The sequence below is a fragment of the Pollachius pollachius genome (assembly GCF_949987615.1).
Source record: "Pollachius pollachius genome assembly, chromosome: 14".
NCBI lineage: Eukaryota > Metazoa > Chordata > Actinopteri > Gadiformes > Gadidae > Pollachius > Pollachius pollachius.
The window spans coordinates 6125230-6142906 of NC_136947.1; the positions used below are offsets into that span (position 1 = coordinate 6125230).

Here is a 17677-nt window from a genome sequence, read left to right on the forward strand (position 1 = left end):
ATAATATTCATTATTATTTGAATGTTTATGTAAGGCAAAAGGAGAAAATGTGTGCACCTTTCTAAAACGGAGACGTTTGACCTGTTGTTCAAATGTCCTGACGCACATTGCCCTATACTCAGTAGATTGTGGAAAGAAAGCTATTCTATTGAGATGATTTCTGGAATATTGCTTTGTCTGAATTTGTCAAACAATATTGAATATTGATGGTTCATAAGCCTGTAGCATTCAGGATATAAAGTGCAGGCAGCTACCTGTTAGGTTATCAAGAACAGTTAAAAACTTGTAACCTACTTTGCACCTCCACCTCCGCCTCCGCCTCCACCGACAGTGCTGTAAACCATTTTCTGGTGTCCTCCGCCGCCACTTCCACCACCGTGCATCGACGATTTGGAGTAAGTCGTGTACACCTGGTTGTAGCCGTCGTTATATTCTCCCTGATAGCCGTTTCCTCCGACGTGCATCATGGGTCCACAGTCGTTCCTGAAACTCGCACCTGACAGATCGGGCCGAGAACCACTTCTCTGGCCGAGTGTGTTCATTCTCGTTTGAGAGTCGTACATACTCATGCTCGCTGTCTGTTGTAATCCAGGCTCGTTGTTAAGAAAATGCAAACACAACAACCAGTTGAAAAGTTAACTCTGCTGTCCCAACTCGGACAGGTCCTGCGCGCTCCGCCTGTAGCGCAGATACTGTGCCTCTTGTGTTGGAAGACGGAAGCTCTGTGTTGGATAGAAGCCACACCTTGTTGTGTGTGTGCGTATGTGTTTTTCTGGGTGTGTGTCTGCGTGTCTGCATATGTGTGTGTGTGTGTGTGTGTGTGTGTGTGTGTGTGTGTGTGTGTGTGTGTGTGTGTGTGTGTGTGTCTGTCTCTCTCTCTCTCTCTCTCTCTCTCTCTCTCTCTCTCTCTCTCTCTCTCTCTCTCTCTCTCTCTCTCTCTCTCTCGTATTTTTTTCAAGGAACTATTCCTGCGCCTTGTCCTGTCTAGTGGTTGTGCGGATAAATATTAAGTGTCCATGTTGGGTTAAACATTTATCCTGCTCGGGTGAACATTCCTGAGGTCAAAGTTCTCTCCTGGAGTGCATGGCGTGCGTTGACGCAAGAATCTATTTTCATTTCAACATTTATTTTTTAGCTTTGTTTTGTTAAAGAAAATATTCAAATATGTTTGATGATATTATAACTGATTCATTTGTGTGCCCAGCCCATTTAATTTGCACGCATTCCCAAAAATGCGCAATGTAATGAACGCCCACTCCTCACATAGGTGTGTCTGGATTGGAAAAGTGAAAGGTGTGAGTGTTCAGGTCTAGTCACACGCCCTTTTGAGGCATTGCCCAACCTGTAGGCGTGTGACTAAGGGTGTGTGGGTTTGTATGCGTGTGTTTGTGTATGTGTGTTTGTGTGTGTGTGTGTGTGTGTGTGTGTGTGTGTGTGTGTGTGTGTGTGTTTGTGTGAGTGAGTTGATGTGTGCGTGAGAGATACAAACACTTACATAAATACACGATAACTGAGGTATGCCTATGTCCAATGTGACGGTGACATTGAATCTTTTTCATTGGTTTAGGATTTCTCAGACAATTTCATTACTTATACCTTTATATTAGTTGTAAACTTAAATACAAGTTAAATGCTATACAAAGTAGTAGTTAAATGAAATATCCTGCCCTTTGGTGCTTTATAGAGAGAGAGAGGGGGGGGAGAGGAAGAGAGAGCGAGAGAAAGGGAGTGTCTGAGAGAGAGAAACATAAAGAGAGAGAGAGAGAGGCGGGAGAGTGAGTGAGAGAGTGAGATGTCAATGTATGGAATGTCTTCATCCCCTGACAGCTCTACACCTGCACTGACCCCCCGCTGCTTGCAGTTAATGCTTGCACACATGTTGTGAGGGACGAGCCGTTTACGATTCCCAAACCAGGAACAGAATCAGCTTCAGACAGGGATGCCCAACTGGCGGGCGGCGAGCCCTACGGGACTCTTGAGCAGGCCGCAGCATCTTGAACTTTAGAAAGAAGCCCATGAATGAACTAATGTTTCAATGGAAATTCATGTTCCAACAGCTTATCATTTCATTGAGTTTAACCCCAATTGTGGCAGTTTTTTTATCACTCAAAATTTCTCACAGTACATGAAGGCATTGTTTATTACCGTAATATTAATACACCTAAAATGAGTATGGGGTGAGACTCAATGACCCTACAACACATCCTGAGGCTGGAGCAGTCGAGAAACCACATGTTTTTAATGAGTATTCTGCTTTTTTGTATGGTTCAAATCGGCGGCGAGGATACCTCTGGCGGGCTGGGAGTGTGGGAACACATCCAAACACAAGATTGGACTCACCCTACATCATAATCCCACCCTGCTCGCCTTGGGTAGGGCTGATGGGTGTCTCTCCTTCTCGTTTTGTCGCTCCCTCTATCCATCTTCGCCTCTCCAAACCAAACCCCAAACGCAAGACAGGACGTGCCCGGTGTGCGAAAGCCCTGCCCCCCCCCCCCCCCCCCCCCCCGCCTTCACCCTAGTGTAAACTGGAGGAACTTAGGTGGATTCAGTATGACACTTAACGATATAATCGCATCAAAGTGGCACAGCATGAGTCACATTGAAGTCGTTTTCTTTTTGTTTTCAACGCAACGGGTTTGTCCGCGGGGGTCATTACGCGGTCACTCTGAAGATGGTATCGGGAGCGACTTGTAGAGGCAAGACCCCGGGAAGCTGTGGCGTGACGAGGAGATCGCCAGCATTCCCAGAAGCCGTTACTGTCACCCTCGAGGTGTGGCCTGGGTGTTGCCCGTTTCGCTCGTTTGTCTATCATCATACACACAAAGCCGTGCGCAAGCACACACAAACGTAGGCATACAGCTAGGCACGCCCACGCCCACTGCCCCACTCTGTTCTTTCTGGGAGGTTCTATGGGTGTGCCATCCAGAGCCGCCCTGTGAGGTCGTCAGGGCCGCCGCCCTCTCACCTGCGAGTGTTACCTGACAGTGCATTCGTTTTGGGATATGAAGTATGGGGTTGGTTTGATGGTGTTGGTTTTAAGCCTTAAGATTCACTTGGCTGCGGAAGTGGTTCACAGAGTGTGCCAAGACTTACAAGATACGTGTAGTTAATATTATGTGTGTTTTGTGAGGTCAGGTTCAAGTTCAGGGTCTATTCTGGGAACTCGGTTTCTGTCCAAAGTGAAGAAACAGCAAACATGCAAGAAACATTCTAATTGGAGTCAATGACATCAAGGGCTTGATGATGAGTCTCCTGGGCGGATAATCCTCTTGACTTTATCTCTCTTAGTCATATAGCGGGAGTTGGTTTGACAGAGCGGTTTCTTACTGGAAGGGTCGAAAGTGAATCCTCCCTAACTTGTTTTGGAGTGAAATGATGACCTCCTGTTACAGTGAGGTTGCTCAACATCAGAAAAAGGGTTTTGGCAGTAATGTGTCATATTAGAAATAACCCTTGCTCATTGATGGTAGTACTTGCTGACCTTGCATGTGTGTGTTTATGTGTGTGTGTGTGTGTGTGTGTGTGTGTGTGCGCATCTGTGTGTGTGTGTGTGTGTGTGTGTGTGTGTGTGTGTGTGTGTGTGTGCGTGTGTGTGTGAGTGCTCGTGTATGTGTGTGCTTGGTCAGGTTGATTGTGTGTCTGATCTAATTTGACACAGTGTTAAACCATACAATGTTCCTGCATGACTTGCACTTCAAACAGGTATGCAGATCACAGTGAGGTGTTATTACTCTCTGGCAACGTGCTACTGGCAGGGTGTGGACATATTAAAACCTCTATGAATCTGGATGTGTGCGTCATGGATACAAAAGAAATACAGACGATCACAGACCGTTTAAGTGTGACTCAATGCTTACATATACGTTGTGTACCAGCTGTGCACCTGTCTAGACATCAGGCCACGTTGCAGTACGCTGAGAAACAAGTGTGTACGCGACTAGACATTAGGCCATATTACACACACACACACACACACATCAGCGGGTTGCAATGAAAATCAAGGTTTTTCAGGGTAGAGTTCTCCGAAATGAGAATGTTTGTTTTGCCCCAAACAGAAACCCGCCGTGTCCTCAATTTACAGTACACAGACTGTGAGAGAGAGAGAGAGTTAGAATGGGTTGCTGGAATCTTTCTCAAACCAGCAGGTTGGAATTAACAGAGTGTGTGAGTGTACGGGTGGGGGGGGGGGGGGGGGGTTATATTTATTCAATTAAACATACAAACACTAAATCCAAACGCATACAAATACACACACACACACACATACACACATGCGAACACACATACACACACGCGAACACACACACACACTAACACAAAGGTGAACTTTGCAAGGGCGTTTCCTCTGTATGGCTGACAGGTGTGGCTGGGCAATAAGACAAGCAGGTTTGGATGATAACAACCCAGACACGAAAATGAACGAACAATGGCTGGTTTCAGTTGGCTGGACTTGGTGGGGATAATTCTGCACTTTGTATTGTCTCTGCAATAAATCAAGGAGGAGCAAACCGATCCCACTGATCTCAAATATAAACAATAGTTATAATCATTTCATCAATAATTATAAAACTACTAATAATGTAGGCCTACCCCTTTCATGAATGGATGTTTGGGGAAATGGATTGCCACCCCCAAGTTTATTCTTTTTTATTAAAAATGTATTGAAAATTATAGAATAAAATGTTGCATGCGACTTTTACTAATGATAATAAAATACCGGTTAAACTACATTGTTTTTTAGAACTTAAAATGCGAAAGTAGTAAATAACACTCACGTTCTCTAAGTTGGCCAGCTGGGGGCAGCAGTGTGGAAAAGATTGTTACCAGTTGTTCCCTCACCAGCTCCAACGTGGTGTCACAAGGTTTCGCTTACAGTCGGTCAATATTTGTTATGCTGTAAAGAACATTGGCCCACATATATAGGAATAGATGAATGAACGAAAGATAAATAGGGATACGAGTTCAAAAGGAAATGTTTGCTGTGTGCCCTGTCTTTTGTTTTGAATACATTGTTAAAATCTCTAAAAGTGTCCTCGTCTCAGATGACCAAAAAGCAGTAATTTCTTTGTATATATCTCGGCAGAATAGATTTATAATTATTTTGTTATTGGTCGTAGTCAGAAAACATGAGCAGTGCACGCTGCAGCCACTAGGGTGAACTATAAGCCCAGATAGATGTGTGGAAGCACTCATCGCATGACTCACATATTATTGTCTTGTGGTGTTTCACACTCTTTCAGATGGTGTTATTGTTTCTTCCAAGAGTTCTGTGACTTAAATTGATTGGAAGGTAACCAAAAACACTTTTCACCAGCAGATATAGTAAGTATAGGTGTAGTTGTGAATTCACATGAGCAACAGATAGGCTAGCCTCCAGGAATTTTTGTTGCAAGACCTAGATTTAAGACTTTATAACATTTTCTATTGGGTCCAGATGTGGAGCTATAGGGCTTGGATGGCTCAGACTACGTCACCATATTAGTTCAGCTGCTGTCTCCGATGCTCTGGCATGCCTCTGCTGTTTCTTCCAATGTAGGCTATCTCCCTAAATTAAGGGTTTTAGTTTGTTTTAGTGTTTCCTATTATGGGTTGCCCCAAGGAGATTATGCTTGCAGAAATAAGGCCCTGGGCTGATTTTTTAAAGAAAAGCATCATTGTTGGTTCCAATTTATTGCGGTTGCACAACTTTTTTTACAATATGTTTTTGTTTATTTGGGGTGTTCATTCAAAAGGAAATGTCATGCTGGTTTAAATCTTTGTGTATTCCATGACCTCACTCCCATTGTCATTACATTTGTCGGTTCTTTTGTTTATTATTTTTCATTGTTCGTTCCACATAGAAGGCTATTCCAATAGACCGGTGTGAAGCCAATCACACTGTTTACTCAAGGAAAATCCTTCTCAGATCAGAGGCACACTAATGTTTAAAGTTTCTATGACCAAACATACAACTACACCAAATGAAAAAATAGTGACAATATCATCTTCTTAAACCCGGGAATGGCAGCTTATTGAGAATAGAAGAAAATGATTACTATTATTACTTTATTTTACCTTTATTTAAACAGGTCACATCACAAGGAGACAGAAGTCTATTTTTCGAGTGAACCAGTGTGTGTCGCTGCATGGCAACAGTTTGGATTGAGGAGAACGGATTTAAATATAAGAACCCCCTTAACACCTGGCATTATCATGCATTTAAGGCCATGGGATATAATTTGGATAGTGGTAAAAGGCATGCAAATGCCAGGTCGAGTAGGGGTATATGAGCCTTGCATGTGGAGACGTTTTTGCAGGGGAAAAAGTATCAGTATGTCATTATTTTAAAGGGAAATTGTTATTCTGCACATTCCATCAGAGAGTGTATTCCATCTCCAGAGTATTCTGAAGACAGCGTAGGAAGGAGAAGAGAACACAGCTCGTCTTCATTATCCTCCATGTCCCTACCTCTAAAGGAAGGAATCTGCCCTTTGACCTCTGTGACACGGGCCTCCAGTGACCTCAGGCTCCGCACCTGCCGTCTCACTCAGAGGTCACCTCAGCCTGCCTACCTTCGCTCCCACTAATAGGTGACCTCAGCCTGCCTACCTTCGCTCCCACTAATAGGTGACCTCAGCCTGCCTACCTACCCTCTCACTCAGAGGTCACCTCAGCCTGCCTACCTTCGCTCCCACTAATAGGTGACCTCAGCCTGCCTACCTGCCCTCTCACTCAGAGGTCACCTTAGCCTGCCTACCTTCCCTCTCACTCGTAGGCGAGCACCAGTTTCCGGCCACTAGAGGCACCAGGCATGATGGGGAGCCGGAAGCAGGGTCCAGGATGATGGGGGGGGGGGGGGGCGTGGGGGTTCACAATACTGTGCCACAATAATAAATATGTACTGTATGTGTATAACAAAGGCAAACCCCACTGATGATGGATTATAAAGCTTTTCTAGAGATGTAGCCAAATGAGTCACGGTATGCAATCGTTTCAATGCGTGCTCCGGAATGAATACATTATGATATAGCATTACATTATTACACAACTCCCCTGGTAGGAGAGCCCAGAGCAGACGCAGGGCAGCTGTCAGAGTGGGGGGGTGGGAGGGAGGGGAGCCTGAAGGGGATCATGAGAACAGTTCCTCCACAAGCTGAAGGAAGAGGACTGAAGGGGACCATGAGAACGGTTCCTCCACAAGCTGAAGGAAGAGGACTGAAGGGGACCATGAGAACGGTTCCTCAGAGCCCTGAGAAGACCCCCATGAGAGACAGCCAGCAGTCTGTAAGGGAGCCTAGTTGCCATGACACCAACACACTTGAATTTATTTCTTGAAAAGCCTACTGTGAAAGAACATAATGATGTAATTATTTGGCTTCTTTAAAATGGGTTTATAATTGTGAATATGTAGAATATAAAAATGATATATGCAGACAATCGGCCGACACATTTAGATGTTGTACTTTTAACATTTATTATGATGGACCTCGACACATGAATGTTGAAAAATGTTTCATTCATCGTCATCATTTCTGTGTTATGGTGTTACATACTTTATTACATGCTATTGTTTTGTTTGTTTTGTTTCCCTGCTAGTTTGGCTTTAGGGTAAAGCTTTGTTTAGTAGGCACAGTAACCTTATGCTTCAGACTAGCTTAGTCCGAGACTATTATGTTTAATTTAGTTTCATATCATGATTTAGTATTATTTAAACAATGTAATCAACTGTATTTATTAAAATAAATGAATACAAATAAAAAGGATAAAAAATTTAACTAACTTAAAGTAGAAAGAGATCTTGGAAAAAACACTTAGAGAAATGCCTTGAGGTGGTCACCACCACACTGGACTCCCCGGAATACAGCCAGAGTCAGCGCTTTATTTTTATATATTGCAATAGCCCATCTGCTGACTCAGTCATCAGGAAACTTTCAAGCTGACCTATAAATATGTTTCAAACAATAGCTTAAGCAATCAACATGGAAAAAGCTAAATATGCTGTGTTTGCCAGACATCAAACTGAAATGATTTTCATAATCAGTTTTTTTAGCATTAGCAGGAATACTTTGAAAATAATATTCTAAACAAATTCTTAGCGTTGAGACAGTACATCAAGGACCTGTGCCAACCAGGCCAATTACAATGCTTTTGTGTGTATGGTCCAAGTGAAATAAACACACACAAGCACACTCAGCAGAACATTTACAACCACATACACACACGCAAACACACACACTCACAACCACACACACACACACACACACACACACACACACACACACACACACACACACACACACACACACAAACACACACCAACACACACACACACACACAATATACCTCATGCATATAAGACAAACCTGCATGCACACACACACACACACACACACACACACACACACACACACACACACACACACAAACACACAAACACACTCACACTAATATACACATGCACAAAAGGAAAATGCAATAAATCAGTTATAGCAAACAGGAAAATCTATGGGGAACTTGGTAACTTATATTTTAAGAGGTATGCTATAGAGTAGATATGATGATGAGGCTGATTATTACTATTATTATTATTATTATTATTATTATTATTATTATTATTATTATTATTATTAAATAGTACAGGACATTTGTGCTGATATAAAGGTTACTGGTGATCAACCATGTCTAGAAGCCCTCGAACATACTGTACCAGCCCTCAGTGGCAGATGAATCATCTGCCACTGAGGGCTGCGGGGCAAACATGTCTGAGTTTCCCCAGACACCAATATTCGTTTATGTTTCTGTAACCGGGCAGAACAGGACCGACAGATGCAACTGGAACTCAGATGAGTTGCAAACATATTCATTTACCAGTAAAGCAAAACACTTTTGGCTCAAGTCGTTGTTTCGGAAAGGTAATAACATCCAAGATTATTAAAAACACACCAAGGCCTTTGGTCCAATGTAATAAATGTGTGTCATGTACCTCAAAAAGCATGGTCTGGTGGGCATAATGAGACAGCTAACGATTGATCCATATAGCAATGTTATATTTATTACTAAACCTTATATTTTTATGATATGTGGAATGATACATTCAATATGGATGAATTTAATGCATCTTAAATATATGGCCTGTTAAGCCCTTTGAGACTGTACCTATGATTAAGGGCTATACAAATGCAATTTCATTAAAATTTAATCGAACATTTGATTTACGATTTTGCTATCTCTGGCTGGGAAGTCAGGACAGAGACACACGTTTGTTCTTAATCTATATTACATCTAGCCGTATTGCTATATTCTTGTGTAAATTATGAAAATGTCCAGCCTGCAAAGCAAGGAATGTCAAAATGCATAAACACAGCTGTCCAACGTCACGCAAGGAAAGGGTATCTGGCCATGTTGCAAGAGCTGTAAGAATGAACCTTTCAAGAGAGTTTACCAAAATGTCAGACTTACATAATGTTCAGCTCTTATCATGTTTTTCATTATAGGGCCTAGTTTGTTTATATGCCAAATAGGTGGCAACCTTAACCCTAACCACCACCACCACCAGCAGCCATTTCCACAGGGCAAGGGCAAGGTCTTTCACTCTCAAACTTTCTTCAAGTCTCCTTAACAAACATACAAGATAGGGCTGTATAGCTGTTGGGAGTGTTGATCGTGCTCGACTATACTGTGCAAGACAAAACAAACAATTCGTTTCAACTAGTCTTTACAGATGTTTAATATTGCTGTCTGCTTGAATGAGGTTAGCAACTGAGTAGAGGGCGGGGCTTGGTCCTGCTTTACCCCGCCTCTTTTTAAAAACGTACTGGCGTCATACTGTCTAGCGCTAAGCAGTCTCTTCTAAGAAGTTAAACAATGTACTATCATTGATTTGCATTGAATTACATCCGTTGACCCAAAAGGTGTGCTTAGATTAGCAGGCTATGCATTTACCCGGACAGCAGGTGTGTTACCTGTGGCACCTCCAGGAAATAGGAGGCTCTGACAGACACGGGACTTCCTCTGTGATTACTCCATAGCCACACCGCACAAACACAATCAACATGGCTCACCGGGAGGGCGTAAGGGCGAGGGGGCAAACCTTTATTTGATCCTTCAAAACCAGATTTTCTATTCGGTAAATTCTGCAATCCCGCTTTATGAGAATCCAGCAACAACCACAACAACAACAACACCGGGGCAGCAACAGCCAGGATTCAGGGACAGCGGCATTCCCCATGTACCTTCTCCTGGCATGATCGGCTTCCTGATCACAAGAGCTGCGTCTTATTTCCCATTCCAGTGAGTGACTGCGCACGACTTTCCCCATCAGCGCGGGGGCATTGACGCATTGTGGAGTCGAAAGGGGGGGTAGCACTAGTGCCAACCCCGGCTGCGCTAACACACGCATCTAGGATGAGCGAAACCGCGATGGCCGTGGTGCAGCTCGAGACGGAGCCGGAGGACGACCACCAGCAGCCCGAGAACGGCTTCGTGTCCCCCGAAGCCACAGCCACGCCGGGGCTGCTGACACGCATCGACGGTTGTGTGCTCCCGTTCCTCGGGGGATTCGGGAAGTACCAGAGACAGCTCATCGTGCTGACATGGATCCCGGCGCTGTTCATTGGATTCAGCCAGTACTCTGATAATTTCCTGCTCGCCCAGCCCAACATCACATGTGTCGTACCCGTGGCTAACACGACCAATTTATCCAAAAGTCATTCGGCGTTGTTTCAAGGTCCACACAATAGCAGCAGAAGCAGTACGCGTTCATCTTTTATATACGCTAATGGGAGTTATGGCACTCGCAATGACAGCAGCAGCATGCAGTGCCACTGCACAGAGTGGACGTTTGAGCTGCAGACCGGACTGGTACGGAATGTCGTTACCAAGGTAAGCATGTTCCTATTAGCAAGGGCATCCCTTGTTTAATTGCATGCATGAAGTGTCGTGAGATTCGTATTGTGGATCAGTGTCCAGGGGTTGGGGTGGATAGGCGATGTGGTGCTGCCTTCGACATTCCCACTCCCCATGTATGATAACAACAGTGCCCCTGTCCTCAAGATGGGTCTATTTTAATATATGCGCAGTGTATCTCTTTCTCCGGTTTATGCGAGCTTTACTCTGTGAAATAATAAAACAATAACAACAAAAAAGGACACCGTGATCCTATCACTGAAATATATCAATGGATATTTGCATACAGCCTTGAATAGCCTGCAATCTGCTTTCAAGATCGGATCGTTTGTGTTCAGTCAGTCGTGTTCACCGACTGGATGTAGGCGATTATTCAGTAAAGCTCCCGGAGAGCATTTGAACTGACAGTCCGACATGACTCACCGGAGCAGCTGATGCATGGTGCGACCTATAGCCAGCAGTCTACAGCGATGGGGGATGACCAGGGTGGCATGTTTCGCCATGGCATTGCAGAAAGCCCCGGGCCTTTGGGTCACATCCGTAAACTGTCATGTAGACCCTCTCAAGACACGGATAATGGTCCCCCTCTTTCTAAAATATGAGTCTCTCTTTCTGTGGCCCTTGGCACGCAGCCATCGTATTTGGGAAAATACCTTATGGTGTTGTATTCCAACCAGCAATGATGGCCTATATGTTCGATTGGAATAATTGGAAGTTATTTAGTACTTGCACTGAAATGACAGCTCTATGTTCATGAATATATACGATTGTTTCATTCATTCATTTATAGGAGTAAATCCTCAAATGGGATTTCCCAACATTTTCCATTGTTCACCTCAACAGATGTTTAGTTTCTACGGAATTGAATATTCTCTAGACAGAGGTCCTTTCAGGTATTTGGCAAGTGTCCAGTAGTCAATCAATAAATACATGTAACAGCCTTCAGTAAAGATACTCTGATCAGAACCCTGGATATAGAAAAGGTTGTGTCAAACAGAGTGTGCCTTTCTGTTGGCAATAACTAATCTGTTTCTCACTTCACATGTTCCCATTTGAAACTACTTCATTTTACTTCCCCGGGTCATATTCATGTGCGGTTGTACATCAAAGCCCGAGATTTTAAATATACACTAAACATATGTTTTAGATCTTTCTCTCAAATATGGATTTTAATATATTCAAAAAAAATCTGCACACTCATGGAAATGACAGCATGGCTTTTGCATGCAATGTAGAGTCATGAATCATAATGTGTGTGTGTGTGTGTGTGTGTCTGTGTGTCTGTGTCTGTGTGTTTGTGGCTGTGGGTGTCTCTCAGCTTAGGTGTCTCTGTGTGTGCCCGTGCGCGTGCGTGCTTGTGTGTGTGTGTGTTGGTGTGTGTTGGGTATGCACGCAAAGGCTGTGAATGTCATATTGACACTACTATCAGAGCGGGGAAGGCTGTGTCCGGGTCTACGCACACTGGGGTGGAAGGGCCAAGCCGCACAAACACCCTCCTCGCCTTTCCTCCTGACCCTCTACCCCGCCCCCCTCACATCCTGACAAGGTCACCCATAGGGAGTGGGGTGTCTGGGAGCAATCAATAGTCATCCATGATGTGCTCGCCTGTGTCGTATCGCTCACCATGTGCACGGAACTCCCTGGGTCTTCCTCAGGTCCCCCCCGCCCCCTACCCCCGACTCTTCCCCATGGTGTCACACCCCCAGGATGTGACACCATGGCAGGAAGGGATGACTGGGGCTTTCCTGTCGGTTGTACTGCACACGGTGTGTGTGTGTGTGTGTGTGTGTGTGTGTGTGTGTGTGTGTGTGTGTGTGTGTGTGTGTGGGGTAACCACCCAGAGAACTCTAGCAAACACTTGGATTTGGTTTGAATCCCTAATCGCGCCGGGGCGGTCAAATCAATAAGCCCATCAATGAGGGTTTATCGTTTTTCTTTTTGTTTTAATCAGTGTTGTACTGCATGGCTTCCTAAAGCATTTCTGATCAATTTGTGGTTTTCTTGATTCGCAGCTGAAAAGAGATGGACTATAGACAAGCCCAACATGAGGTTTGAATTACATCTAATCAAACAACTGTTTTCTAATGACCTAATACTACGTAGCCTGCAATAAATATCCTTTGACACGTGGAATTCCAAGCAATTTTCCGGGTTATAAGGCCTAGCCCCGTTGCATATTACACAGCCAGAGCACTACCTTGTACTACCATAGTCGTAGTGTCTCAGTGTCTGGAGGAAAAGAGTAAAACATCGGTTTGCAGGGTATAACATCCCCCGCCTGTTACCCTCTCATGCTGGAGAGGGAGTGGGGCATTCTGATGCTGCAGATCTCAGAAGGGAAGGCTGGGGAATGGAGCTAATGCAGAGTCCTCCTCTAATAGAGTCCTCGTCCCCCCTCTGGGCCTGTCTTAATTGGCCTGAGCCGTCGGAACAGGGATTGTATCATTACTAAGAGACAGACGGGGGTCTCGCTGCAACATACTCCTCTCCCGCTCCTCAGATGGCTTGGCGGCTGGATGGAGGGGAGCCCAGTGGGTCGTTGCCTGATCCAGTGGTGAGAAGGCCTCGTGAAACCAACAGATTAGCACTGGGTGAATCCCCCATGATGGCGGTCTAATGATATTAATTAGGCAACGTTTTGATGACGGAGGGGCGGCTGGGAAATCATGGTCCTCGGTTCTCGAGGATGAATATCAGCGGATGGTAGCAATTTAAATCCGCTGCTGATATTTGCAACCATGACGATGTACACGCGTGTATGTACGTCAAATAGGGTCTGCTTGCGCATGCACGTATGCGGTATGTACCGTAGTGGTAAACACAACCATACCAACATGTAAGTCTGGCTATTTTTCAAAGCACTACATTCTCGCTCACACCCAAGCCCGGCGTTCACTGCTGGTGATTGTGCGCACGCCCCCCGAGCAACTGAAGATGTGCAAGATGATACCGCGGCCCGCCCTAGCATGCCCCCCCCCCCCCCCCCCCCCACCCCTAGCCCCGGCTCGGCTCTCTATTTACCCAGCTGGCCCCCCGCACGGCTGTGCCGATCCAGAGTCAGTGTGGGAGAGTTGAAAACAGTCTCAGCTGTCGGGAAGGGGGTGACCCTATGGCAGATGCCAAGTCAACTGCACAATCGCCACCACTCACCGGTGTCAGCTGTAGGAGGAGAACACTTTGTGTGAGCAACAGATGATAAATAAACGTGGGTGCGGGGCTGTGTAGGTGGGGGTGGGTTGAAGGCTAGCAGAGCATACAGTGAAGAAGTACTGCTCGTTTGCTTTGTGATAAGGGGCCGTTTTGCAACAGGCCGGATTGAACACGGCGCAGGGTGGCCGACCTTTGGCTTCCATTTGCGTTTGGGGTTGTTTTTAAGATTAGCCGATGGAATGTAGTCCTGGGAAGGGTTTTATTGCATACCTAGCGTCGTAACGAGGGCGTAGGAGAAGAAATGTTGATTGGTTATCAATATGTAGGCAAAGTTGCAAGGTTGTTTTTTGCGACACTGTTTAAACGGACCATTCCAACACAGAGAACGAGGGCATTGGTCCAAAGATAATGGCCACAATAAGATGACTTCTTACAAAAGACGCAGAGAACCCTTTGCACCACAATTTGCGGTGCAAAGTGTGTGCATATTATGTACTTTTGTGAGAAGCATGGTTTGAGTTTACCATTTGCCTGTTTCCAACTGTCACCCTGAGAGTTAATTACAGGGACAAAAAGAGCTAGGGTAATTAAAATGACTGTGTCTTCTTTACAATGCCTATTTGAATAAACAGACAGCTTCCCGTACCCACTTCTGCTTACATGGCTGGGTTTATTTTGGCGTTCCTCTGCATCTTTCCAACACACTAGTTTGCCTCACCCTGCTAATATCAGGAAGCTCCCGGAAGGTAGCATCAACGTTAGCTGTCAGTGCTAACAAAGACTGTGTAAAAACTACAGCAGCGCAGCAGTGGAATGCGGGCAATGCGTGGCATGGCTGCAATTGTCCCCGATCCCTTGCTTGCTTACTCGTCTTCTGCACTGAGCTGACATTCTCATCCTGGGCCATGTGCAGCCTGCATCCATAATAGATGTGTCTCAAGCCCACGGAATGGGGTGCTAACACTTTCAATTTTAAAATGAGGAGTGTGTCTGAGGTGATGGTGTCTGCCTACCAGCACGTATACCTTTGCTACGATGCTCTGGTCTCTCCGCATCACTATCTCTTCCCTTTGCAACACTAATTGCTTTGGAGCATCCCTGTGTAACTGGAGACGTCTTGAGTCTTCCGTATAGTACCTACTATGATTTCCTAAATTCCCATGAGACTACCTTTATCATGGATGCTGTTGGCCTGACGGTAAGAAGTCCATTATAGCAACCGTTCCTCGAGTGGACTGAATTGAACCCAGTTTGATACAACCAAACTATTACAGACACACGATGTGGTAGCCCATATGTTCTAGAAATTACCTTCTTCGTTATTGAAATATGGGTCAAAATAACATGGGTAGCAAGATGTCAGCCATCTTGGTAATGTTGACAGCCACTTCTAATGGTAGCCCGTCTATATGCAAATAGACACACAAACTCAGACTATTCATGCATTGCATTCAAACAAGCACAACAATAGCAGTTGATATGCAGCTGAGGTGACGATAGACTATTGGCAACCTAGCTTGAACTCCTGCTGTGAGGCATTTTGTAAGACTTTGTTCTCTCACAGAATTTGTTGGGTTCATATGCATGTATGCATTTATGTATTCCTGACACTCTGTGTCTTGACGTTTGAGTCGGCCACATGTTTTCGGCAAGAAGTCTTATTCCTAGAATTTTGGTTATTTGTCCTACACGGTCCCTTGAGGCTATCCTGTTAAACCGCACAGGAAACTCAAACTATGATTATTAGAAGCACACTTGATTTTCCAGTTTTCTTTGACGAGGGGTGTGCCTGAGGTTACTCCCACGCACACTCTTCTATTTGCTAACTTCTGACCACGTGCACAGACAAGGACACAGAGTTTGCAGTCCCCTTGATTTATACTTGCTTGATCGTAGTCTGGAGGGAGGTCAATGTCCTTTTTTAAAAGGCCTGTGCTTTTACTTTCGCCCTTGGCCTACTTCGTCTTCTTCTTCTCCATTCTGGTGGTCAGACTTTGCAACAGTTGCCTTCCTTACTGGCCCCTTTTTTCCATGGCTGACATCGACACCGAAACCATGAATGAGTGGCATGCCGGGACCATGTGACGGCTGGTCTCTTCGGGTAATCCCGGCGTTCCGGGCGGAGCGGGTCACTATGCTAGAGGTTATGGAAGTTTACCACCACACCACCCAGAGAGACATCGGAGGAACTATGATTTACCATTGCGTTGAGACGCATATAGACCTGTTCTCAGTCCTGACGCGTTGGTCCAAGTTAATGCCTCAAATTCGACATTTCTGTCTGTTTCTTGATGCGAGTTGTCTTGAATCAGGTCAATATATGAGGCCTTTATACTTTAAGTTAACTGGAGATGCAAGCTTTCTTTTCTGTTTTAATTAGTATTTCTGGGTGATTCATTCACAAGTCCTTCACACCAGAGCTTTCGGAGATCTTTTTTTTATTGCCCTGATTATAATCTGCCCTAAAATGTGTGCATAGCCGGCAACAAGGTCGAAAGTTCATGCATGTTCAAGCTCTAAATATAACATTTATGGGTGAGCATTATGCTGTGAATCTCATCCACTTCTTACCAACTTGTCCCATTTAGACATGGCATCTCTTACACATTGTATCATTATATGTGACGCCCAGACACCTGTCCCTCAAAATATATGTTTAACTCAAGGCGACTGGAGCAGTTATTTGAAGTACATGTACTGGAAATATCCAGCTTCAGCCCAGATGAAATGGGCGTCAATCATGTAGAATCAATCAATACATAATAGCTAGAACTGTAAAAGAAAATATAACGGGTCTCCACTGTATAAGTCCACGTCTAAATCAAACAATGGATGAATAATTGAAACGTTGATTAAATAATTTTGAAGCAATCTTAAGGAAAAGCCATTTCGTGGTTTGGTTTGGGCTGAATGTTTACTTACCAAAGACTGTCCTGTCTGTGTGAAAGACTGTTTTCCCTTCGTCAAACTCACCATTGAACCCTTCTTTCGGAAATATTAAGATACATTTACATGAGTTATCTATACAAAATACAGAAGCTCACTATTTCTCTTTTGATAACTATAAAAAACGGTTAACGGCTATTAGACCTATTGTGATCGGACGCACTTAAAATTTTTAATTCACAAGAAGAATTTATTGTTCATATAACATTTTCAGTCCTGAAATAAGGATATAGGTATAGCTACTTTCAGTTAGTGTAGGCGTGTGTGCTTTGGCATTAAAGTGTACTGGAACCAAGTGTGCTGTACTGTAAATCTGGGCAGGATGGTCAACATTTCGTTCTGTCTGTCTGTCCCTACAGTGGGGTCTCGTGTGCAACTCTGCGTGGAAAGTCCACATTGCAAAGTTCTCTCTTCTCGTTGGGTCCATCTTTGGATACCTGGTCTTTGGGGTCCTTGCAGACTGGTGAGTAGACAGCAGTCAGTACCTCATTGAGGGAAAGAATATGTGTATAGAGATAGAATTGTGATTTATTCTTTCTGTATGTTTTTATTCCTGATAAAACGATTGTTACTAGTCCTTTAACTGTCTACATGAGGGCGTGACTCCAGATGTTTAAACAAAGTGTCACGCCCTCATTACCCATCTGGGCTTAATAAAGTACATTTGAACTCAACCAGCAATAGCTCTGCAAAC

The 17677-nt window shown here is 44.4% G+C and overlaps 2 protein-coding genes across 3 annotated transcripts in view; one reads left to right on the forward strand and one right to left on the reverse strand.

The window, feature by feature from the left end:
- dspa (desmoplakin a) overlaps positions 1–704 on the reverse strand; it is a 21836-nt gene extending 21132 nt beyond the window's left edge. The window contains exon 1 of one of the 2 annotated variants that reach the window (XM_079750185.1): positions 295–704. In XM_079750185.1, coding sequence (XP_079606311.1) covers positions 295–569 — 275 coding nt within the window. In that variant the 5' untranslated portion in view covers positions 570–704. The remainder of the gene's footprint in view (positions 1–294) is intronic. The other variant, XM_079750186.1, reaches the window with a different exon arrangement.
- A 9358-nt stretch (positions 705–10062) lies between these two features.
- The window catches only part of LOC307085408 (solute carrier family 22 member 23-like), a 32481-nt gene continuing 24866 nt past the window's right edge, over positions 10063–17677 (forward strand). The window contains exons 1-2 of the mRNA XM_079750191.1: positions 10063–10863; positions 17343–17446. Of these exons, the coding sequence (XP_079606317.1) occupies positions 10387–10863; positions 17343–17446 (581 nt within the window). The 5' untranslated portion in view covers positions 10063–10386. The remainder of the gene's footprint in view (positions 10864–17342; positions 17447–17677) is intronic.